We start from the raw sequence: 24,576 nt of genomic DNA, 5'->3' as shown, positions 1-24,576 counted from the left end.
CCAAATATAACACTAAAGACAGTCATCAAACCACAAGGGAAGAGAACAAAAAAAGAACAAAGGAACAAAACCTGACATACAAAAACAACCCCAAAACAATTAACAAAATGGCGATAAGTAGATACATATCAATAATTACTTTACATGCAGATGGACTAAATGTTCCAATCAAAAGACACAAAGTGGCTGAATGGATACAAAAACAAGACCCATATATATGCTGCCTACAAGAGACTCACTTCAGATCTAAAGACACACTCAGACTGAAGGTAAGGGGATGGAAAAGAGTATTCCATGCAAATAGAAATCAAAAGAAAACGGGGTGTCAATAATGATATCAGACAAAATAGACTTTAAAACAAAGAATGTTACAAGAGACAAAGAAGTACACTACATAATGATCAAGGAATCAATCCAAGAAGAAGATATAGCAATTATAAATATATATGCACCCAACAGAGAACCACCTAGATACAGAAAGCAAATATTTACAGACAGAAAGGGAGAAATTGACAGTAACACAATAACAGTAGGGGACTTTTAACACCCCACTTATATCAATGAACAGATCATCCAGACAGAAAACCAGTAAGGAAACACTGGCCTTAAATGACATATTAGACCATATATATAGAGAGAAAACATTCTATCCAAAAGCAGCAAAATACATATTCTTTCCAAGTGCACATGGAACATTCTCCAGGATAGATCACATGCTAGGCCACAAAACAAGCCTCGGTAACTTTAAGAAAACTGAAATCATATTAAGCGTCTTTTCTGACCATAACACTATGAGACTAGAAGTCAACTATAAGAAAAAAACTGCAAGAAACAAAAACACATGGAGTCTAAACAATATGCTACTAAACAACCAATGGATCACTGAGGAAATCAAAGAAGAAATCAAAATATACCTGGAAACAAATGAAAACAAAAACACAATAAACCAAAAATCTATGGGATGCAGGAAAAGCAGTTCTAAGAGGGAAGTTTATTGCAATAGAAGCTTACCTCAGGAAACAAGAAAAATCTCAAACAACCTAAGCTTACACCTAAAGGAACTAGAAAAAGAAGAACAAACAAAACACAAAGTTAGTAGAAGGAAAGAAATCATAAAGATCAGAGCAGAAAGAAATGAATAAGTGGAAATAAGTGAAATAGAGACTAAAAAAAATAGAAAAGATCAATGAAACTAAGAGTTGGTTCTTTGAGAAGATAAATAAAAGTGATAAACCTTTAGCCAGACTCTTCAAGAAAAAAAGAGAGAGGGCCAAAATCAATAAAATCAGAAATGAAAAAGGAGAAGTTACAACTCACACCACAGAAATACAAAGGATCATAGGAGATTACTACAACCATCTATATGCCAATAAAATGGACAACCTAGAAGAAATGGACAAATTCCTAGAAATGTAAAATCTCCTAAGACTGAACAAGGAAGAAATAGAAAATACGAAGAAACCAATTACTAGCAATGAAATTGAATCCATAATTTAAAAAAAACTCCCAACGAACAAAAGTCCAGAACCAGATGGCTTCACAGGTGAATTCTGCCAAACATTTAGAAGAGGTAACACCTATCCTTCTCAAGCTAGTCCAAAAAACTGCAGAGGAAGGAATGCTTCCAAACTCATTCTATGAGGCCAGCATCACCCTGGTACCAAAACCAGACAAAGGTATCATAAAAAAGACCAATATCACTGATGAACATAGATGCAAAAATCCTCAACAAAATGTTAGCAAACCAAATCCAACAATATATTAAAAGGATCATACACCATGATCAAGTGGGATACCATATCTTCTTTATCCATACCACATACCACTATAAGGAGAAATAAACAAATTCACAATTAGAGTCTAAAATTTCAATACCTCTCTCTCTAATTGATAGAACAAGTTGACAGAAAAATCAGTAAGATTATAACAGCCACAAATAATATATAAGCAAATGAGCATGGCTGTATTCCAATAAGACTTCATTTACAAAAATACGTTGTGGTCAAATTATCATGAAGATGTAACAATTACAAACATATACATACCTAACAACAGAGACCCAGATACCCGAACCAAAACTGACGAAACTCAAGGGAGAAATAGCCAATTCGGCAATAATAGTTGAAGACTTCAATATCCCTACTTTCAATAATCGACAGAGCCATCAGATAGATAATCAATAAGGAAACAGAAGACTTGAGCAACACTATCAACCAACTTGACCCAACTGACATTTATGTAACTCTCCACCCAATGACGGCAGAATACACATTTTTTTTTTAAGTACACCCAAGTACATTTACCAAGACAGACCATATTCTGGGCCATGAAACAAGTCTCAATACATTTAAAAGAGTTCAAGTCATACAAGTATGTCCTTTCACCACAGTAGAAATCCCCCAAGAAATCAATAACAGATAAGATTTTTGGACCACCCCCACCCCAAATATTTGGAAATTAAATAACACACAGGTAACTAGCAACTAGTAGATAATTTAAGTCCTGGAGATCTAAATGCATAGCATAAATGTTATAATCAACAATACTGTATTATGAACTTCAAAGTTGATGAGACTAGATCTTAATTGTTCTCATCACAAAAGAAATGATAATTATGTGATATGATAGAGGTATTAATTACATTGCACTATATAAATTCATCAAATCAACACTCTGTACATCTTAAACTTACACGATGTTATAAGTCAATTATATTGCAATTAAAAAAAACACATAGGTCGGGACTTCCCTGGTGGTCCAGTGGTTAAGAATCTGCCTTCCAATGCAGTGGACGTGGGTTTGATCCCTGGTCTGGGAACTAAGATCCCACGTGCCGCTGGGCAACTAAGCCCACATGCCGCAACTACTGAGCCCACGTGCTCTGGTGCCCATGCAGCACAACTAGAGAGCCTGTGCACCACAACTAGAGAAGCCCGTGCAGCCAAAATAAAAAAACAAAAAAAAAACCCACACAGGTCAAAGATCTCAAAAGGGAAATTAAAAGTATTTTGAATGGAATGAAAATAAAAACATAGCATTTCAAATTTATGGGATGTGGCTAAAGAGGTACTTAGGGGATACTTACAGCAGTAAACACATTAACAAAGAAAGATTTCAAATCAATGGCTTCAGCTGCCACCTTAAGAAACTTTATATATATATTGAACCCCAAAGTAAATAGAAGGGAAATAATAAAGAACAGAATGGAAATCAATGAAATAAAAACCAGAAAAACAATAGGAATAAACAAAAACAAAACCAATGAAGCCAAAAGCTGGTTCTTTGAGAAGATTATTAACACTGATAAATCTTTAGCCAGACTGATTAGGAAAATAGAGAGAGATGACACAAATTACCAATATCAGAAATGAAAGAGGTGATATCACTACAGAATTTATAAGTATCAAAAGGATAATAAGGAAACATTATGAACAACTTTTTGCCTATAAATTCAACAACTTGGATGACACAGACAAATTACTTGAAAAACAAACTACCAAAGCTTATTCAAGAAGAAACAGATAATCGATATCTGTTAAAGAAATTGAATTTTTAGTTAAAAACCTTCCTGCAAAGAAAACTCCAGACCCAGATGGCTTCACTGGTGAATTCTACCAAACATTTAAGAAAGATGTAATATCTATTTTACACAAATTCTTCCAGAGAAATGAAGAGAAGGGAATATTTATAGAGTAAGGCCAACATTACTCTATCAAATTAAACAAAGGCATCATAAGGAAAACTACAGATCATTATTCCTCATGAACATAGATGAAAAAATTTTTAACAAAAAAATGTAGCAAACTGAACCTAAAATATATATAAAAAGAAAAATACCATCCTGACCAACTGGGGGTTCATCCCAGAAATGAAAGGTTGGCTTAAAATTGGAAAATCAGCATAACTGAGCATAGTTAAAGAATAAAAGAAAAAAGAAAAAAATTCATGTAAACTTCTTAATAAATGCAGAAAAAGCATATGAGAAAATCTAGCTTCCATTACTATAAAAATTATCAGCAAAATAGGAATAGAAGGGAAATTCCTCAGCCTGATAAAGGGCATCTATGAAAAAACTACAGTTAACCTCATACTTAATGGTGAAAGCCCGAATGTTTTTGCCGTAAGATCAGGAATAAAACAAGCATGTCTACTTCTCTACTCCTATTCAGCATCCTACGAAAGGTGCAGTATGCAAGAAAGAAAAAGAAACAAAAGGCAGATAACATAATCACCTTTGTAGAAATCTGGTGGAATCTACAAAAAAGATACAAACACTACTGAGTTTAGAAGATTGTAGGATATAAGATCGACATAGAAAAATTAATTGTATTTGTTTGTACTAGCAACACAATAGAAAGTTGAAATCAAAATAGAGGTCTGAAAAGTGCTTTGAGAACACAGATAAGGGGAATCAATTAGAGAAAAAAAGATATTTGAGCTGGAACTTGAATGATAAGTAAGGACTTCTCAGTTAGATTAAAGGTATTCAAGGCAGAGGGAATAGCACTGAGACAGGTAAGAATGTGTGCTAACAAAGAACAAAAAGACTGTGGGGCCCAAGGGGTATACATGCATGGAAGCAGTGTACATGGTCTTTGCCACATGATGGGCCATGCAGAGGTCTCTTGCTCTGGGGCTTACTGCTGATATAACAGTCTTAAACTGAAAGTGGTCCAGACAAACTAGGTACATCGCATCCTCTTTCAATTCAAGAAGAGCACAAAGACCATCAAAGCAACAGAAAATCTGCCACACTTCTAACCACCTCAAGTGAAACGTGCACATAGTTCTAACCTCTTATGCAAGAAAGATGGATGTAAAAGTTCAGGATCCTTGTCCAGATCCCAAATTCAATAGATATCACTTGTACTCATGAATGAACTATTTAAAAGTCGGCCTAGGGGGCTTCCCTGGTGGCGCAGTGGTTGAGAATCTGCCTGCTAATGCAGGGGACACGGGTTCGAGCCCTGGTCTGGGAGGATCCCACATGCCATGGAGCAACTAGGCCCGTGAGCCACAACTACTGAGCCTGCGCGTCTGGAGCCTGTGCTCCGCAACAAGAGAGGCCGCAACGGTGAGAGGCCCGCGCACCTGCAATGAAGAGTGGTCCCCGCTTGCCACAACTAGAGAAAGCCCTCACACAGAAACGAAGACCCAACATAGCAAAAATAAATTAATTAATTAATAAACTCCTACCCCCAACAACAACAACAACAACAACAAAAAGAGTACATGTGAATTCCAGAGTTTACTTATGAGGAGGTTCTATTAAAAATAAAAATAAAAAAGTCAGCCTAGCAACTCAGACTCTGCAAACTACACAAGTTCACTGAAAACAGCTATTTTCTGATATAGCCCTCTAGTTATTGGTGTGACTGAGGCTAGTTTCAGATTTACCCATAAGATTAATTTTCAAATGTTCTAAATTGATTGTGGTGATGACTGCACAACTATGCTGTGAATATATGAAAAAACATTGAAATGTACATTTTAAGCAGGTGAATTGTATGATATGTGAATTATATCTAAATATAGCTACTATTTCAAAGTAAGAATCATTTTTGAGGATTTAAAGAATACTTTTTTGTTTTAATCAAATAGACAGTATCTTGCAGATTTAGTAACTATTAGTTTAAGTGTCAATCATCTTTTAAAATCAGATACATGACTCAAAGAATTCTTGTACAGTTAACAAGCAGTACATTCTTCCCTCCTGCTGTTTTGTTTCCCAGCCAGACCGAGGTTAGGTTACATTAAATCTAGTCATAAAAACAAAATAGTTATATATCTGGCAATAAAATTCTATGTTAGCTTAATTTCCAAAAGACTGGGAAAAAAAAAAAAGAAGAATGCAGCACATCATTAGTTTCACGTTCACCACGAAATGAATAAATGAATTAACACATTTCACCAATTAAAATCCAAGGGATACATCGTTTAGGTAATTTCCCCAGATCCCTCAGGTTCCTAATATACTGTTCGACCATTCTGCCATGCAGCTTTTTTCTAAGATGTTCTTTCTTACCTGGTCTCAAAGGTGTGACATCTTGCTGAAGATTAGCTGTTCTCAGAGGAGTTTTGCTCTGAAAAAGCCCTCCTGTACCATTCTTCCCAGGAAACTTATTCTCCAAATTGGCCTTCTCTTCTGTGAAAAGGTAAAATCACCATCGTGTAAACAATCAGCAAAGAATGCAAAACAAATTAGTGCCATACACCTAATATGGGGCCTATATAAAGCCTCCTACCAGTATACTTCTAACTCATTTGCAAGTACCAGCAAAGTTCTAGTGATCAAAAAGGAATAAGTACATATTATATGTCAGAGATAGCGACTGCAAAAACTATCACTAAAACACTGGCAACACTGAACAATGTATTATAGAAAAGAAGTGCAGACTCTGCATTGTGAGTAGCTCCTTATCTTTGCTTGATACACATTCAGGACCACACAAGCATAAACTGGTCTTATCTACCACCTAAATACAGCATGTTCCTCTTAAAGAAAACTGTATCCAGCAAGACCTGCAAGGCTTACAAGGGACATCTGATAGTCTAATTGTGTTGAGGTTCTTCCTCAACTAGGAGAGTGTGGGGTGTATGAGTATGGAACAGAGTTAGGCTCTCTTAAGGAATTTTATCTTAGGTTCTGCTGTGCCCAAAAGCCAGTGCAAAACAGTGAAAAGTGTGTTCTGGGCTTCCCTGGTGGCGCAGTGGTTGAGAGTCCGCCTGCCGATGCAGGGGACACGGGTTCGTGCCCCGGTCCGGGAAGATCCCACATGCCGCGGAGCGGCTGGGCCCGTGAGCCATGGCCGCTGGGACTGCGCGTCCGGAGCCTGTGCTCCGCAACGGGAGAGGCCACAACAGTGACAGGCCCGCGTACAGGGAAAAAAAAAAAAAAAAAAAAAAGTGTGTTCTACCAACAGCCTACTGATAGAAATTTTAGGAATGTAGCGAGCCTCAGCAATAACTCTGTGAATGTACACTCTGATTGCAAAACTGTGTAAAAAGATTCGATTATTTGGAAGAAAATTAGAAAGTAATATATTAGAACTAAGGTGATTTTGAAAAAAACAGTGGGACTCATTTTTTCTTCTAAACTGTATCTAATTGTATTGTTATATTAATATTTCCTTTCTTGTTTTCAAGAAAAACTTGGAAAAAGAGATAGACAGCCCAGCTATTTCCTCAGGGTTTCTGTGGGCCAAGGACATAGAGAAGACTTCTGTATGGCAGCTGGCCGTCTTATCCACCCTTCCTCCTACACCACGCCCAAAAGACCCCTCCTCTCAGGATACCCACTGGATTTTATTAGAATCCTTTTCCAAGAGAATGGCATATGCCATCACATTTGGACACTGCATTATAAGTGTTAAGTACAGCTGCAATGGACTAATTTCTATCCCCCATCACATACTGATTTCTCTTAATGAGGAGGATAAGGACATGAGATAGAAGAAAATGAAGGAGCCCCAGCAAATACTAGCCTCACATATCACTGGGCTCAGATATTACTCCAATGTAATATAAAAACAAAACCACATCCTTATTTGTTGACCTGGTGTCAAAGTTTGTGTCATATCACCTGCCCCAACATCAGGCAATCCTATCTCTATTTGGAGATTGGGTTCTGAGTAGCATAATCCCTCCATTTAAAAATGAACTGGGGGGAATTTCCTAGAGGTCCCGTGGTTAGGACTCCCTGCTTCCACTGCAGGGGGCACAGGTTCGATCCCTGGTCAGGGAACTAAGATCCCTCAAGCTGTGTGGTGGGGCCAAAAACTAAAAAAAAAAGAACTGGGGAGAAGCAGCAAGAGGGAGATGAGTATAGTTATAAAAGGGCAACACAGGATCCTTGTGATGTTAGAACTGTTTAATATCTTGACTGTGGCAGATCAACAAACCTACACAGGTGATAAAATTGCATAGAATTTAATACACATAAATAAAAATAAATACAAATCAAACTGAGGAAATCTGAGTAAGACTGTCAACATCCCATTTCAGTTGTAATATTATACTCTATGCCCAGTGACAGTAGAGCAAGTTTTTATGTGACTGCCATCACTACAGACATGTCCTAGAACTTCACTCAACTTTGTTTCATCTAGATTTTACCATATGTCCCTAAAGCTTAAATATTTGTCATTCTTAACTGGAAAACATTGATTTCTACTGAGAGTCTATTCCCAAAATACTGGGCATCTCGATTATTTCTATCATATCGTGGATGACAAAGTATCTTGGTGCAGAAAAGAATTTATATTTTTTTAATTTATTTATTTTTATAAATTTATTTATTTTTGGCTGCGTTGGTTCTTCCTTGTTCCGCGCAGGCTTTCTCTAGTTGCGGCGACCAGGGGCTACTCTTCGTTGCAGTGTGCAGGCTTCTCAATGCAGTGGCTTCTCTTGTTGCGGAGCATGGGCTCTAGGCACATAGGCTTCAGTAACTGTGGCACGCAGGCTCAGTAGTTGTGGCGCACAGGCTTAGTTGCTCCACAGCATGTGGGATCTTCCTGGACCAGGGCTAAAACCCATGTCCCCTGCATTGGCAGGCGGATTCTTAACCACTGCACCACCAGGGAAGCGCAGGAATTTATATTTTGGTTATCTACAATCCCTTCTATTTTTGAAAGGTCTCCAGCACAAAGCAAGTCACTAACCCTTAAAACAGCCAGAGAAAGCAGATACTTACCAAACCATGAATCTATGTTTTGGGTATCTTCCTCATCATTCAAAGATGTAAAATTGATGAAGTCTGTTGGAGCATCATAGGAATAGGAGGTTGTAACTTGTGACATTTTTCCCACCCTTGGTGCAGAACAGCAGGTTTGCCCAGTGTTTGTTTCTCAATAGGTCACCTCCTAAGGAAAGAAATAGTTCAGAAACTTGGTGGCACATTTATCTAAGGTACTGATTGCCTAACAATTACTTTGCTTTTATGATCACATTTTGCAATTCTGAAAATCACCTGGGCAGTATGCCTTACTTTTCAAATCACACTAATAGTTAACTTCGCTTTTTCAGTAACTTGAAGACACTCCTTGAGGTAAATATATTGGAATTAGAAAGAGGTCAAATTTGATGAATACCTACAACATGCCATGTACTGTGCTAGGCGTTTTACATTCATTATCTTATTTTCCTCAATCTACCGTTTTCTCATTTCCAGTCTCCTCCACATCCAGTGTGCTTTCTCTCTGCCCTGAATAACCCAATTTCTGAAACACACCATTAAATTTTAAACCTACCGACCAAAATCTTACTCATCATTCAAATCCAGTCCAATTCTCTGTAAAATCTTTCCCAGTTTCCACCTATCATACCTAATTGTTGCCTCTCCAAAGCCATAGTGCTTTTATACCATCTAATTTTATATTAGTTAACTATGCAAATGTCTCTCCTAGTAGACGCTAAGTTCCTGTAGATAAGGATGAATTTTACTCACTTGTGTATACCTCATCCATCAAGGTGCTTAGAACAGTATCTCATACATAGTAAAAGCTCAATATAGTTTTGCCAAGTACAGGTTTTTTCTTTAGAAATACTTTCATAAAAATACTATTCCTGGGCATGAAGAGGAAGACTTCAAAAATTACATAAAAGAAAAAAAAGTATATAAACGGCACAACATGCAGATTAGGTAAAAGAAACATGTCAAAGATATGGGTCCATCCTTACTTCAGCATACTTTGTACAGAAGTACTGTACTGTGTCCTCTGTCTGTGGAAACCTATGTAGGTTTAAAGTCAGCCCCCACTCCAGCCTTGTATGGTTAAGAAAATAGCTGGAAGTAATCTGAAAAATAGCCAAAAGGCCACACTCACTGGTAAATAATTTCCCTATGAAACCCAATGAGCCATTTGTCTTCATCCATGAAATGACATGTACTTAAAAGTATTCTGTATCTTGGAAGAGAAGTAGATATCAGTAACAACTTGCATACACATTTATTAAACTAAGTACCTTTCTGAAAGCCCTTATTTTAGAAATACATGCTCATTTTAAAAAACTGGATCACAAAAACAGTTTTCATAAAAATCTACAGTGCCACACTGCTCCAGACACACACACAATACCTCTCTCAATCTCTCTCTCTCTCTCCACACACACACACGCACACATTTTGTTTTTTCAAATGGGATCACTGACATTTTGAATCTGCTTCACATATCGTGAGCATATTCCTTGTCAATAAATATAGATATATCAGCAACCACAATTTACTTATCCCTTATTTTAGGATTTTCCCAATATTTTCACTTTAAAGATACTACTAGAAGAATAACCATGTAGCTAAATTTCTGTACATATTCTTAATTCTTCCCTTAAGACAAATCCTTTTTTTTATTATTTATTTATGTTTTGTGTTTTTGTGGGTTTTTTTGTTTTGTTTTGTTTTTGCGGTACGCGGGCCTCTCACTGTTGTGGCCTCTCCCGCTGCGGAGCACAGGCTCCGGACGCACAGGCCCAGCGGCCACAGCCCACGGGCCCAGCCACTCCATGGCATGTGGGATCCTCCTGGACCAGAGCATGAACCCGTGTCCCCTGCATCGGCAGGCGGACTCTCAACCACTGCGCCACCAGGGAAGCCCATGTGGGGGTTTTTGGCTGCATTTGGTCTTTGTTGCTGTGGGTGGGTTTTCTCTAGTTGCAGCGAGTGGGGGCTACTCTTCGTTGCGGTGCGCGGGCTTCTCCTTGCGGTGGCTTCTCTAGTTGCAGAGCACGGGCTCTAGGTGCACGGGCTTCAGTAGTTGCAGCACGCAGGCCCCAGAGCATGTGGGCTTCAGTGGTTGCGGCGCATGGGCTCAGTAGCTGTGGCACACAGGCTCTAGGGCACACGGGCTCCAGTAGTTGTGGCACGCAGGCTCAGTAGTTGTGGTGCACGGGCTTAGTTGCTCCTTGGCATGTGGGATCTTCCCAGACCAGGGATCAAACCCATGTCCCTTGCATTGGTAGGTGGGTTCTTAACCACTGCACCACCAAGGGAAGTCCCAAGACAAATTCTTAAAGATGGAATTGCTGGCTCTTGACACATACTGTGAAAACATTCCTCAGAAGAGTAATACCCACTAGCATTACCAGAGAGGTGTGCCTGTTCTCTTCTGGGCACTAACAGCCCTCAGTGCTCATTTTCTCTATTTTATACCACTATACCTAGGCTGTGAGATAAATCATGAGATTAATTCCACCCAACCTCATTGCTGCTCAGTGGTTTAGCCATCATTTCATTAGCTTCTCTCAGTGGACTTGGGTAATTCAGAAGGAATTTGTTCTGACAGATATTTAGTTTATATAGTGACATCAACCTATACACCAGAGAACCTCATTCTCCCATGGTCTCTCTTATGAACTCACTGAAGCCACAACTCCACAGATACCTTTATAACAATGTGCCGACTGAGGAACTTAATGTAGAAATATGACATTTTGGAATTGGGAGGAATTTTAAATAACACCTAACTTTTTAAGTTTATAGATAAAGATTAATTAAAGCGAAACGGGGTCCTCCAAGATCACACAACGCCACTAATGATTATGGTAAAAACAGTTCCCAAAGGTGATTATACATGCCAGACACCATGAGGTACTAAATTGTACTATTTTAATAACCCTCAACAATCCTCTAAAGCATCAATTATTATTTCCATCCTAGAAGAGGAAGCTGAAGGTAAGGGAGATTAAAAGACTTCCCAATATCATACAGTTATATAAAAGCAGAATTAGATCTAGAACTGAGGCCCCTGACTTCAGCACAGTGTTTTTCCTATATCGTTCTGCCCTCTCACCCTATGAATTAGAGAAGCATGTTAATGTAGTTATAGTCTCTGTTTGCATAGAAAATAGTACGGTATTTCTTTCCAAGTAGATCCATTCTTCATAGTCTTTTGCCCTGAATAGAGGATTCTTTATTATCCTCCTTCTAAGTTTTCATTCTCCCCTATTTCTACTTTCATTATTCAGTTTAACTCAATAAGCTATTTATTAGCAGTCCACTCATATTACACACTTGCTAGAGGTCATAAATGTGGGCTTGATAATATCGGAGCTCCTTTCTCACTAATATTCAAGGATGAGACAATATGTCTCATACAAAAGGTAGATCTAGTCTCAGACACAAAGGAATTAAAACCTAGACAGGAGTCCTATTAGACTCAATAAATAAGACAGTATAAATATTTAAATTATATAGTATAAACCATAAGTATAAAGAAAATTAGAGGGACTTCTCTGATGGTGCAGTGGTTAAGAATCTGCCTGCCAATGCAGGGGACACAGGTTCTAGCCCTGGTCCGGGAAGATCCCACTGCCGTGGAGCAACTAAGCCCACGCGCCACAACTACTGAGCCTGGGTGCCGCAACTACTGAAGCCTGCGTGCCTAGAGCCTGTGCTCCACAACAAGAGAAGCTACAGCAATGAGAAGCCTGTGCACCGCAACGAAGAGTAGCCCCCTCTCACTGCAACTAGAGAAAACCCATGTGCAGCAATGAAGATCCAACGCAGCCAAAAATAAATAAATTAGTTAAAAAGAAAAAAGGATGAAAATTAGAGATGATGTGGCTTAAGTCAAGTTATGATTAAATACTTTTCATTGAACAGCATCAAAACAGTAAGAAGTGCACTGTAACAGAAGTCACCTCCTTGATTGCCAAGCTTCCAAGCTTGGAGTAGCCATGGGACAGTTCTGGTCAATGAGAACGATGAGAATCTGCTGAGGGATTCATAGGAAAACTCGTACTTACCTGATACAGCTACAGCCCTTGCTCCTGCCCTCTTCCTTCAGCTTTCTTCTTGCCTTGAAGGCAGATGTAATGGCTAGAGCTATAGCAGCCATCATATACACAGGAGTAAATGATCAAGAGAATAACATACAATGGCCCTGATATCACTGAGCTATTGATCACTGATGATCAAATATCAGCAACCACCTACCTCTAGACAATAAAACTCTTTTCATATAGGCTGTTAAAGTCACATTTTCTTTCACTTAAAGCCAAAAACAATCCCAACATAGAAATCCAGAATTCTAGCCCTCTCCCTGGCATTACTTGATGTATATGATAATGGGCAAGTCACTCCACCTTTCTGCCTACCTACTTCCCGTAAACAAGTGAGAAGGTATTTTGAGTGCTATGAAATACACTACCGTATGATATTATCACTGCCTTTTGACCTACTGATACCTTTCCTCTCCTTGACCACATTTCTATTCAAAGGACATTGTTGAAAGATTCTCCAGCAATTGACAGAGGTTAAAATTCCCCTGCTGCAAGGAGGAAGTTTTCCAGTTCTTGTGAACAAACATGCTGGAAGACATGGGAAAATCTTGGATTCCCATGATCTTAATGCCTAACCCAGGTCACTGGGAAGACTTCCCAGGCAGGAATGTAATGAAGACAACCAAAGCTGGGGGAGGGAAGAGGCAGGAATGTAATATGCAGCAACCCCACTTAGCCTCCTAAAAACTATGATTCCACCAAAGCATGCTGCTGAAAACCACCTGGAAAGTATTCAAATTTAAACCCTCACATCCTTTTTTCCTTTTTTTAATTATGGAGCTACACTGCTAGCCCCTGTGGAGGGCAATTTACATTTTTCTTTTTGATACATCTTGCCAAATGTAGAAATTTATCTTACAGATACGTATTTATACATATGTAAATATAGGAAAATTCACATAGCAGTGTTCATAAAAGCCAAAAAACTGAAAACCCCGATTCCACCAATAGATTAGTTGAATAAATTATGGCACAACCATATATTGAAATATTAAGTAACTTTAATATTAGATAATTTTACATATGTGATTTGTACAAAATGAGCTCCAAGAGCTACTAAGTGAGAAAAGCAAAATGCACAAGTGTGTGCTCCCATTCAGGTTATAAAAGAGGGAAAGGGGCAGGGTTTCCCTGGTGGCACAGTGGTTAAGAATCCACCTGCCAATGCAGGGGACAGTGGTTCGATCCCTGGTCCGAGAAGATCCCACATGCCGCGGAGCAACTAAGCCCACGTGCCACAACTACTGAGCCTGCGCGTCTGGAGCCTGTGCTCCGCAACAAGAGAGGCCGCAATAGTGAGAGGCCCACGCACCGCGATGAAGAGTGGCCCCTGCTTGCCACAACTGGAGAAAGCCCTCGCACAGAAACAAAGACCCAACACAGCCATAAATAAATAAATAAATATAAATAAATAAATAAATAAAAATAAAATGTTCCTGTGTATTGACCTAAAAAAATAATAGCTATTAATTACTGAGTCCTTATGACAAGCCAAACAGTGTTTTCATATATTAACTCACTAAATCCTCACAATAATCCTATAAAGTAGGTACTGTTATTATCTTAATTTTACAGATGAGGAAAATGAGGCACAGAAAGATTTACTATTTGTTCATGGTCATGCAGCTAAGAAGTAGCAGAGCCAGGATTCAAACGCAGACAGGCCCTAAAGGGAGTGTCCTTATCCACTGCCTCTCATATTTATTTAAAAGCAGATATTTATGTAGAGCAATATCAAATGTCAAGGAGCGAGAGACAAAACCATTTACAGATAATAATAACTTCCAAATACTGATTGTCTACCTCAGGCCAAGCACTTTACGAGGCACTTCACATAAATCATCTCATTTAAACTGCATTAACAATGTATAAGGTAGATATAGTCATCACCATCTTACAAATAAGGAACTGGCTCAACTACTCCAGGATCCTGGTGATCCAGGATCACCAACTAGTATGTAGCAATATTGAGTTTTAAGACCAGGTTAATAGGATTCCAAAATCTGAGGTCACTATAATATACAGGGTTTTCCTATAAATATTCCTTCAAAAATGAGGCAAGTAGGGACTTCCCTGGCAGTCCAGTGGTTAAGACTCTGTGCTTCCACTGCAGGTGGCACGGGTTCAATCCCTAGTCGGGGAACTAAGATCCCATATGCTGCACAGTGCAGCCAAAAAAAAAAAATGAGGTACGTAACCAAATCTTACTTACCTGTTAGACAAATACAGAAATAAACCCTGCTCTATAGAAAAATTAAGTATTCCTGACAAGTTGTGCAAAAAGAACACTTTGGTAAATTAAAAACCCTATTCTAAGTATACCAGGAAAACTCTGAGCTGAATCTTCTCATAAACTAAAATATCACCCCTTAATTTCTCTTTTTCTAAGTTTGTACTCTTGCATATAAATTTTTGCTGTAAACAAGATGGAGGTTAGTTTGAACCTCTCAGTGGATATTCCAGAGTAGACGATTCACGCATCTGAAGGAGAGATGTCCTCTGAGGTCTAGGACTGCATTTGATCGGTGGGGGTTAAAAGGTGAAGGGGGTTGAAACCTAAATATACCTTATCTTTATTTAGATGAAATTTTAAAACCAAAATACTATTTTTTAAAACAACCTCTTGCTGGAGAGGGTGTGAGGAAAGGGAACCCTCCTGCACTATTGGTGGGAATGTAAATTGATACAGCCACTATGGAGAACAGTATGGAGGTTCCTTAAAAAACGAAAAATAGAACTACCATATGACCCAGCAATTCCATTGCTGGGCATATACCCTGAGAAAACCATAATTCAAAAAGAGTCATGGGGCTTCCCTGGTGGCGCAGTGTTTGAGAGTCCGCCTGACGATGCTAGGGGACACAGATTCGTGCCCCGGTCCGGGAAGATCCCACGTGCCGCGTAGCAGCTGGGCCCGTGAGCCATGGCCGCTGAGCCTGCGCGTCCGGAGCCTGTGCTCCGCAACGGGAGAGGCCACAACAGTGAGAGGCCCACGTACCGCAAAAAAACAAACAACAACAAAAAAAAGAGTCATGTACCACAATGTTCATTGCTGCACTATTTACAATAGCCAGGACATGAAAGTGTCCATCGACAGATGAATGGATAAAGAAGATGGGGCACATATATACAATGGAATATTACTCAGCCATAAAAAGAAACGAAATTGAGTTATTTGTAGTGAGGTGGATGTACCTAGAGTCTATCATACAGAGTAAAGTAAGTCAGAAAGAGAAAAACAAATACCGTACGCTAGCGCCCTTATATGGAATCTAAAAAAAAACACTATGGATGAACCTAGTGGCAGGGCAGGAATGAAGATGCAGATGTAGAGAACGGACTTGAGGACACAGGCTGGGAAGGGGAAGCTGGGACGAAGTGAGAGAGCAGCACTGACATATACACACTACCAAAATGTAAAATGGATGGCTAGTGGGAAGCTGCTCCATAGCACAGGGAGATCAGCTCGGTGCTTTGTGACGACCTAGAGGGGTGGGATAGGGAGGGTGGGAGGGAGGCTCAAGAGGGAGGGGATAAGGGGATATATGTATACTTAGAGTTGATTCACTTTGTTGTACAAGAAACTAACATAATATTGTAAAGCAATTACACTCCAATAAAGATATTAAAAAATAAACGACCTCTTTTTCAAAAAGCTTCTTTTGAGCTATCTTTTGGTCTAATACAGCCCCTTGCCCCCACCCCCCGACCAAAAGAGGGGAACAAACAGATAAATACATATCCATTGAGAAGTCTGATTCTCCTCAATAAAGAGTGATGGCTCAAGTACATGAACAAAACCAAAAGTAACTACTGGGTTATGCTAGCATCACTACGCTGCCTCTCCCACAAATAATAAATATTAGGATGTGAAACCTTCAAAAATTAAAGGACTGGGCTTCCCTGGTGGCACAGTGGTTGAGTCCGCCTGCCGATGCAGGGGACATGGGTTTGTGCCCCGGTCCGGGAAGATCCCACATGCCGTGGAGCGGCTGGGCCCGTGAGCCATGGCCGCTGAGCCTGCGCGTCCGGAGCCTGTGCTCCGCAGTGGGAGAGGCCACAACAGTGAGAGGCCCGCGTACCGCAAAAAAAAAAAAAAAAAAAAATTAAAGGACTAGTGGGAAATGGAACAGGCCAAGGCCAAAGCTAACTGTTTAAATGAGAGCCCCAAGCAAGGTGGAACTGGATGCCTTCCTGCACCGCTTAATCAAGACTGAATTTCTGTCAACAGGTTTCACTGAAAAAAAAAAAAAAAAGGCACATGCGTCAACCACATTCCCCCACACAAATCAAGCTGCCAAGCAAGAGAATCGGCTTCACATTTCAAAATTATCTGAATCCACCACAACTTCAGACTCTTGCAAGACTAGAAACATTCTGAGTGAAGAAATAGCTCTTCCTGACCAATAATCCTATGATAGACAGGTAAAGGTTTCTCCCATATGTTATGAACTAGTTAGGTTCCTTTTAAAACTGCTTATCAAGTGCCATCCATCACATCACATGGCTAATTTTTGTTTCCAAAAAACAAAGATTGAAAAGATATATATAATCCTTTCCCTTAAGGAACTCACAGTAATTTTGACACAGGGTGATCTTTGCTGTGGAAGTGCAGAGAAGGGGAACAGATGAAGGAGGGTCAGAGAAGGCTTCCTGGTGGAAGTGATACATAAAAGATACAGATAGACCTGCAGAGTTCTACAGGCTAAAGATGAATATTTACTTTTTCTAGGGGAAGAAATAAATGGAAAGGGAAAACAAATAGGGGGAAGTATACAATTGAGGAAGATTGCAAAAGAAGCAAAGTAACCTATTTCCACATTCATCTGAAATTAACCTCCAAGGGTCCCTGTCTCTCTTCACTATCAAACCAAAAATAACCAGCCATGACAAGCTCTGTAAATCAAAAGGTGCAGGTTCAGAGCGGGTGGAGGAAAGCTGTAAAAGGCTGCATTCTAAGTAAGGTTGAGAGAGACTAGCAGCTCCTGAGCAAAACGAAGACTTTGGTGTGATAAATGATCTCAAGTACCTCACTATACAAGCTTGTGAACTGTGTATTGCCTAATTCTATTGGAGGAAAAATCATGAGTTAAATAAATGGTAATGTAATAGAATAAAGAGAGTAAGGCAAGATCTCATTAGAAGTGTAGTTAGTTAAAATGGTCCCATCCTAGGCAGTGCCATTTCCCCAGGGACACCCTCTCCTATTTTCACAAGGGATAAGAGATCCTGTTACACTACCACAAGTTAGAGTTGAGTTATTGTCATCTTAACCAGGGAGAAAACACCTACATTTCTTTTTCTTGTACATAAGGATTAGCAGGAGACAGTAAATGGCAACATAATACAGACAGCAATTTTAAATGTTCATCAAAGTCACAAACTAAGTCTGAAGGAAGTTACTGGACTTTGTGTTTCCACATTTGTTTGCTAACTTCTATGATGAAATCGGATCTATTTACAGAAACAGATCTATGAAGCTTCCAAAATTGGGTCATTTTAAAATCCAGTGACAATCTCTCACTGTCCAAGCACTTAGAAGTCAGCACAGGACACATGGACACTTGTTCTAATTCATCACTGTCCAGAAATCTCAAGCAAATACATTTTTCTACCATTTACCTCCCAAACTTGTGAGTTTCTTATCACTGTTTTTGAAGGATTACAAATTCAGTTCCGCTTTTTTTATTCATCCACAGAACTCTATAAACCATAATCCACTCTTATATGACTAACAGGACCTGGATAGAAATCAAAGATGTCATTTACCTCTAGGCCAAATAACAACACAGATCTTTTTAATACCAAAGTTTGCTGATGTTCCAAAAGTAAGAAGCTGAAAGAGTTTGTAAGGGTTGACAGTGGGGCTACAGGAGGTTACAATCCTAGTCAAATCTCAATCATTCAGTCTTGTAGAGATTTATATCCCTCAAAAGGTATCTGATTTGGAAAGCAGACAGACAGAGACACACCCACATATACACACACCCTAAAAAAGTGATAATCAATGAGGTGGCAGGGAGTGAGGTAGACAATGAGTGGGTTAGAAGGTTTTTAACTATAAACCTTTTTATATTATTTTGATTTTTGCACCATTTGAATCTATATTTTAAAAATAAAAAATTGTGCCTGTGTGAACATACACTGCTGGTGGATGTGTAAATCAGCACAATTTTCCTATAAAGCAATTTGGTGCTACGTACCAAAGTCTTAAAAATACACATTCTTTGGGACTTCCCTGGCAGTCCAGCGGTTAAGACTCCGCGCTTCCAATGCAGGGGGCACGGGTTCAATCCCTGGTTGGGGAACTAAGATCCCACATGTCACACGGCCATAAATAAATAAATTTTAAAAATTAAGAAAATAAAAATATGCATTCTAAAAATATATATATATATATATACACATATGCATTCTTTTTGACCAATGGTTCCACTGGGTAAAATACTATGGTAGAACAATATAATGGAATAATATATAGCCATTAAAATTATGTTATACAAAATTTTAATGAAATGAAAAAATTTTCATAACCTAATCATTAAATGAAAAAAAAATGAAGGTTATTAGAGTATGGTTTCTTAAAACCAAATACAGATACCCTCCAAAATTTGGAAAGAAATCTATCAAAATGCTAGCCATAGTTTATCTGAGAGGTAGGATATTGGGTGACATTATTTTCTTTTGCTTTTACATATTAAATAAATTTTCTTCCAAAATAAGTGTTACTTTCTAAAGATAAGCTAGTTATTTAAAGAATTTTGAAGCTAATATATTAATGTCTCCCTTATTCCTTTTTAATGTAATACTGTGGATACAGCTTTACCTGTGGTTTAATCCGTCTGTCAGTCCACCTGTCTACAGGCTTGACTCAAAGTTGCAATATACTTTCACCTCTCTTCTGAAATCTTGAAGTCTAGAAAGTACTTCTTATCAAGAACCTGGAAGAAGCAGAAAGGTGATGAAACAGGTTCAAGTTATTTGTAGTAAAAAAGGTTAACAGAGAACAGAAGGAGCTATAAAACCCCAACCCCCCAACCCGGGGTCCCCAACCCCCGGGCCACGTACCAGTACCAGTCCGCACAGCAGGAGGTGAGCGGCAGGCGAGCAATTGAAACTTCATTTGCCACTCCCTGTCACTTGCATTACCAACTGAACCATGCCCCCCACCCCCCACCCCCGTCCAAACCCGTCCGTGGAAAAACTGTCTTCCACAAAACCAGGCCCTGGTGCCAAAAAGGTTTGGGACCGCTGCTATAAAATACCAAGGATACCCACTCTTAAAACCAAAGAGTGCTCTGAGAGCTAAGGTCTAAAGAGCATGGATCCCCCCAAATGCCAGACTTCTTAAAAGATTGTTGTTTCATTAGTGTAAAAATGTTCTTCAAGTTTTTTAGTGCACATGTGCTGTTTCCCAGTATCTTTGTGGTTACATACTCCCAGTTTAAAGCAACCTTTCTGAAACCTGCAACTTAGGAACACTGACATCAAGGGGTTGCAGTGCGCACTTCTATCCTATTCAAACATCAGGACAAAGAGTAGGCACACTCAAAATATGAAAAAACTTCTACTACCTTTTTAAATTTAATAAAGTAGAAATAGGGACTTCCCTGGTGGTCCAGTGTGTAAGACTCCACGCTCCCAATGCAGGGGGCTGGGGTTTGGAACTAAATCCCGCATGTGTGCCACACCTAAGAAGTCCACATGCCACAACTAAGACCCAGCACAGCCAAAATAAATAAATAATAAATACTAAAAAAAAAACTTAGCTTTAAAAAAAATTAATTAAAAAGTAAAAATAGCATTTTATAAATTTTCTAAATTATGCTCCTATATACAATTTTATACCTTTCTCACTATACAATGATAATAATGTATAATACAATTTATAATACAATTTTATACCTTTCTCACTAATCTTTAATTTCCCCCTATAATCATTTCTCTATGCAAACAAACAAAAACAGAACCTCTCCCAGTTATCTGTACTTTTTTCACAAAGTACCCTAGCTGCTGATCTGTCTCAGACACAGATCTATTCACAGAATTGATTGGCCTGTTCCCTGGTGGCGCAGTCGTTAAGGATCTGCCCGCCAATGCAGGGGACACGGGTTCGAGCCCTGTTCCAAGAAGATCCCACATGCCGTGGAGCAACTAAGCCCGAGCGCCACAACTACTGAGCCTGCACTCTAGAGCCCAGAAGCCACAACTATGGAAGCCCGTGCGCCTAGAGCCGGTGCTCTGCAACAAGAGAAGCCACCGCAATGAGAAGCCAGCGCACTGCAACAAAGAGTCATCCCCCGCTCTCCGCAACTAGAGAAAAGCCTGTGCGCAGCAACAAAGACCCAACGCAGACAAAAATAAATAAATAAATTTATAAAAAAAAGAATTGATTGGCCTGTTCAATCTCCCTGTAGTAAATTCTGCTTCCTACCTTTACCCATATGGCAAAGAAAATTCAGTTTGCCAAAGGACATTTAAATCTCTCCTCCTCCTTTCTTCCCAAGCAATTCAAAAAGAATTAGGGGGCTTCCTTGGTGGTGCAGTGGTTGAGAATCTGCCTGCTAATGCAGGGGACACGTGTTCGAGCCCTGGTCTGGGAAGATCCCACATGCCACAGAGCAACTAGGCCCGTGAGCCATAACTACTGAGCCTGCGCGTCTGGAGCCTGTGCTCCACAACAAGAGATGCCATGACAGTGAGAGGCCCGCGCACCGCGATGAAGAGTAGCCCCCGCTCGCCGCAAGTAGAGGAAGCCCTCGCACAGAAACGAAGACCCAACACACCCAAAAATAAACCCAACCAAATATTAAAAAAAAAAAAAAAAAAGAATTAGGGAAGAGACCCAGGAAAGGTTGAGGAAAAAATACATATAGGAAATATAGGTGGATTCTGAACCTCTCCTGATACCTGAACAAGAAATGAAGGATCTTCCCACATAATCCTGTCTCCTGTTGAAGCTTAATTGCAGCTGCGGGATAAACTAACTTTATTAAGGTTGGAATACACAGACTTAACCATAAGGTGGGCCAAAATAACTATTTTCTTTAAATGATTTGAAAGTTTAAACAAATTTACCAATCTAATTCAATATATCCAGTTTTTCATACCTGTAATTTTGTAGTCAATTTAGATAATGCCTTCTTGTCTTTCCAATTCAACAGATATTGAATGGGTGATTTCCAGGCACCAAGACCGTTCGGGTTCCTGTCTAACTAAACTCTCCTTATCAAGAACGGTTTCTGTCCCACCTGCTTCACAAAGCCACCCTTGCCTGTTTTAAGCCTCACTGATCTCCCTCACCTCTAAACTGCCAGGGTGCTTACAATACAAAACAATAGAGCACTCAGATGCTTTCTTGTCTTGTTCTAATTGTCACTCGTCAATCTGAATCAGACTTTTGGCCTCAAGCATACCAGAAACCATTCATCTGTATACACACAGTATCTAATACTGAGCACAGAGTACAACCTCAAAGGTCAATTAATTAGCTAAGTGAGCTGGGAGCCACAATAATTTTGATCCCAAGAGTGCCAACTTAATACTGAATTGACACACCCACAGTGCAACTCCAAAACAACGTAAGTTTGATTTAGAGGTGGCTTGACAGGGGGTGATGCACTGAGGCCACAACACAAAAATATCCTTAGTATTGCAGCAAACAGTTTGAATTTTGACATCTGATGAGTGAGACAAATTGAAAGGCCATAGAATGTCAAGACAAGGTAAGGCTGAACCAGGGAGAACTCCAAGTGATGGTCTTAAAGCAAAATCAGCAGAGCACTCAGATGCTGTCTTGTCCTAGGCAGGACTGATAGGGAGGAAGTCCTTGGTACCTAAGTACTAGGAAACTGTAGGTGAGAAAAAGAAACTATGTATCAAGAAACCAGGGAGAAAAACAATCCTACAATATTACAGCCTGGTTCACTTTTCCTTCCCTCTCCGATCTATAAGTGTTTTAGGACAGGAAATTAGAAAAGCAGTAATACCTACTGATACCACACAAAGGGAGAGGGCTGGGCAGATAGGGATAAAACAGAATGAATTTTAAATCCCCAAATAGAAAGACAACTCCAAGTGGAATTAAACTTGTCCTCAATTATGTTCTCACCTCATTTACCTTTCTATCTTGCACAACAGTTTTGAAATGTAGTTGTTTGTGGCCACATCTTTTTCCTCCACCAAATGCTACACGTCTTGAGGGCGGGTGGGGCTACTGTATCACCCATTTCGAGAAATGTATCTAGATTACGGGCTTCAGTCTCCCTCCTATAAAGGAGGGCTAAGACTAGCACCGACTTCACTGTATTGGGGCGAAAATTAAATGAGAAAACGCAGAGTGCTTGGTCCGGTAAACGCTTATTTCATGTGTGCTGGGTAATAATATAATTGTCGTTACCGTTATCCTTAGCCCACAGCCTCCCCCACTCCTCCTTCCACTTATTTCCCACGCCGGCCTCCGCCTCTACCTGTAGACACAGCCCGCTAGTCCCGGTCCGGCCGGGGAAATCCTGTCATGAAGGGAAGGGTGGCCGGAAGCCCGGCTCCTGCTCTGCGGGTCAGGTCGGCGCCCCAGCAGCACACCGTCCCAGAAGCTGAGCCCTCAAGGAGGAGGAGACCTCCAGTCACTTGGAAATCAGGGAGAAGGCTGCCCGGCGCCCCAGCTGCTCCCCTTTTCTCCCCTCGGCTCACCTCGCCTCAGCGCTGACAACCGACCGCCTGGAAGACCCGCCGCGGGACTCATTCAGTACCGTTGAAAATTTGAACCCAGATTCTCCAGTCAAACGCACCAATCAGAGTGCCGGGAACCAGCTATCCCAGCCTTCCGATTGGCCCTAGAGATCGTAGGGAGGCCGGAAGTCAGGATGAGGGACAAGAAAACAACCGGCCCCGGAGACTCCTGGGAAATGTAGTGCGACTGCGTGAGCCGGCTGCAACAACTCGAAAGAGGAAATTACCACAAGGCCCAGAACGGTCGGCTACACACTGTTTGGGAAAGGTGGTACTACCCACCGAAGAGAGAGGGAGTCTATTTAGGTAACAGGCGCGCGTCCTGAACTTCCCCAAAACTTTCACGGAAGGAAATTCTTCATTAGTTTATAATTCTCCCTGTAGTTGTGCATCGTGCCTTTGATTTTTCTCAGGAAAAATTACATCGAGTCCCCTGCAAGCAACATAGTCTCGCCCCCAGATTCTCTGCCAATCGTGAAGGAGTCTCTCAAACTCTATCCAGTCCACGGCCCAATATTACTGGCTAAAGCCGGCGGCTTTTTGGAGGTTTGGTCTTTCACTTTTAATGCCGTCTGCATCCTTGGCTCTATTACCCTCGTATTGTAGAAGAGAAAACAAATGCTCACGGAAGTTGAGTAAACTTATCTAAGATCACATTTTTTAAGTAGAGGAGATGGGATTTGAGTTAAGAACGTCTGATCCTATATATCATCAATAGTCAATTAGAAGATAATAGCAACAACAAGAACAAAAAGATCAACGTTCATAATAACGAAAAAGGCAACAAAGTTTTTAAAAATAAGCCTAAGACCTTTACGGGAAATTTTAAAACTTCGTTGAATAACTATAAAAATAATTAAATAAGCTATAGACCTTATTAATGGATGGGGAGATCTAATATTGTAAATTCTCCATATTAAAAGTTCAAGGCAATTCCGATGAAAATCGCAATAGGTTTTGTCATGGAATTTGCCAAGTTGATTTGAAAATTCACATGGAAGGAAAAAAGCACAAGAAGTGGCATCTGAATTTTGAAAAATAATAGGGGGCAATCGCCATAACAGATCT

The 24,576-nt window shown here is 39.9% G+C and overlaps 1 protein-coding gene across 2 annotated transcripts in view; it reads right to left on the bottom strand.

The window, feature by feature from the left end:
* Window positions 1-23,536, bottom strand: part of TPX2 (TPX2 microtubule nucleation factor) — a 58,125-nt gene extending 34,589 nt beyond the window's left edge. For both annotated transcript variants that reach the window (XM_082856740.1, XM_082856741.1), the window contains exons 1-4: window positions 23,470-23,536; window positions 19,604-19,718; window positions 8,693-8,861; window positions 6,026-6,145 (exon numbers count right to left, since the gene is read on the bottom strand). In XM_082856740.1, coding sequence (XP_082712866.1) covers window positions 6,026-6,145; window positions 8,693-8,798 — 226 coding nt within the window. In that variant the 5' untranslated portion in view covers window positions 8,799-8,861; window positions 19,604-19,718; window positions 23,470-23,536. The remainder of the gene's footprint in view (window positions 1-6,025; window positions 6,146-8,692; window positions 8,862-19,603; window positions 19,719-23,469) is intronic.
* Between the last annotated feature and the right edge of the window lie 1,040 nt (window positions 23,537-24,576).

This window comes from Leucopleurus acutus, assembly GCF_964270905.1.
Source record: "Leucopleurus acutus genome assembly, chromosome: 16".
In the NCBI taxonomy this organism is placed as follows: Eukaryota; Metazoa; Chordata; class Mammalia; order Artiodactyla; family Delphinidae; genus Leucopleurus; species Leucopleurus acutus.
Note: the sequence above shows the minus strand (reverse complement) of the source record. Positions and strands in the feature narration are given on the sequence as shown.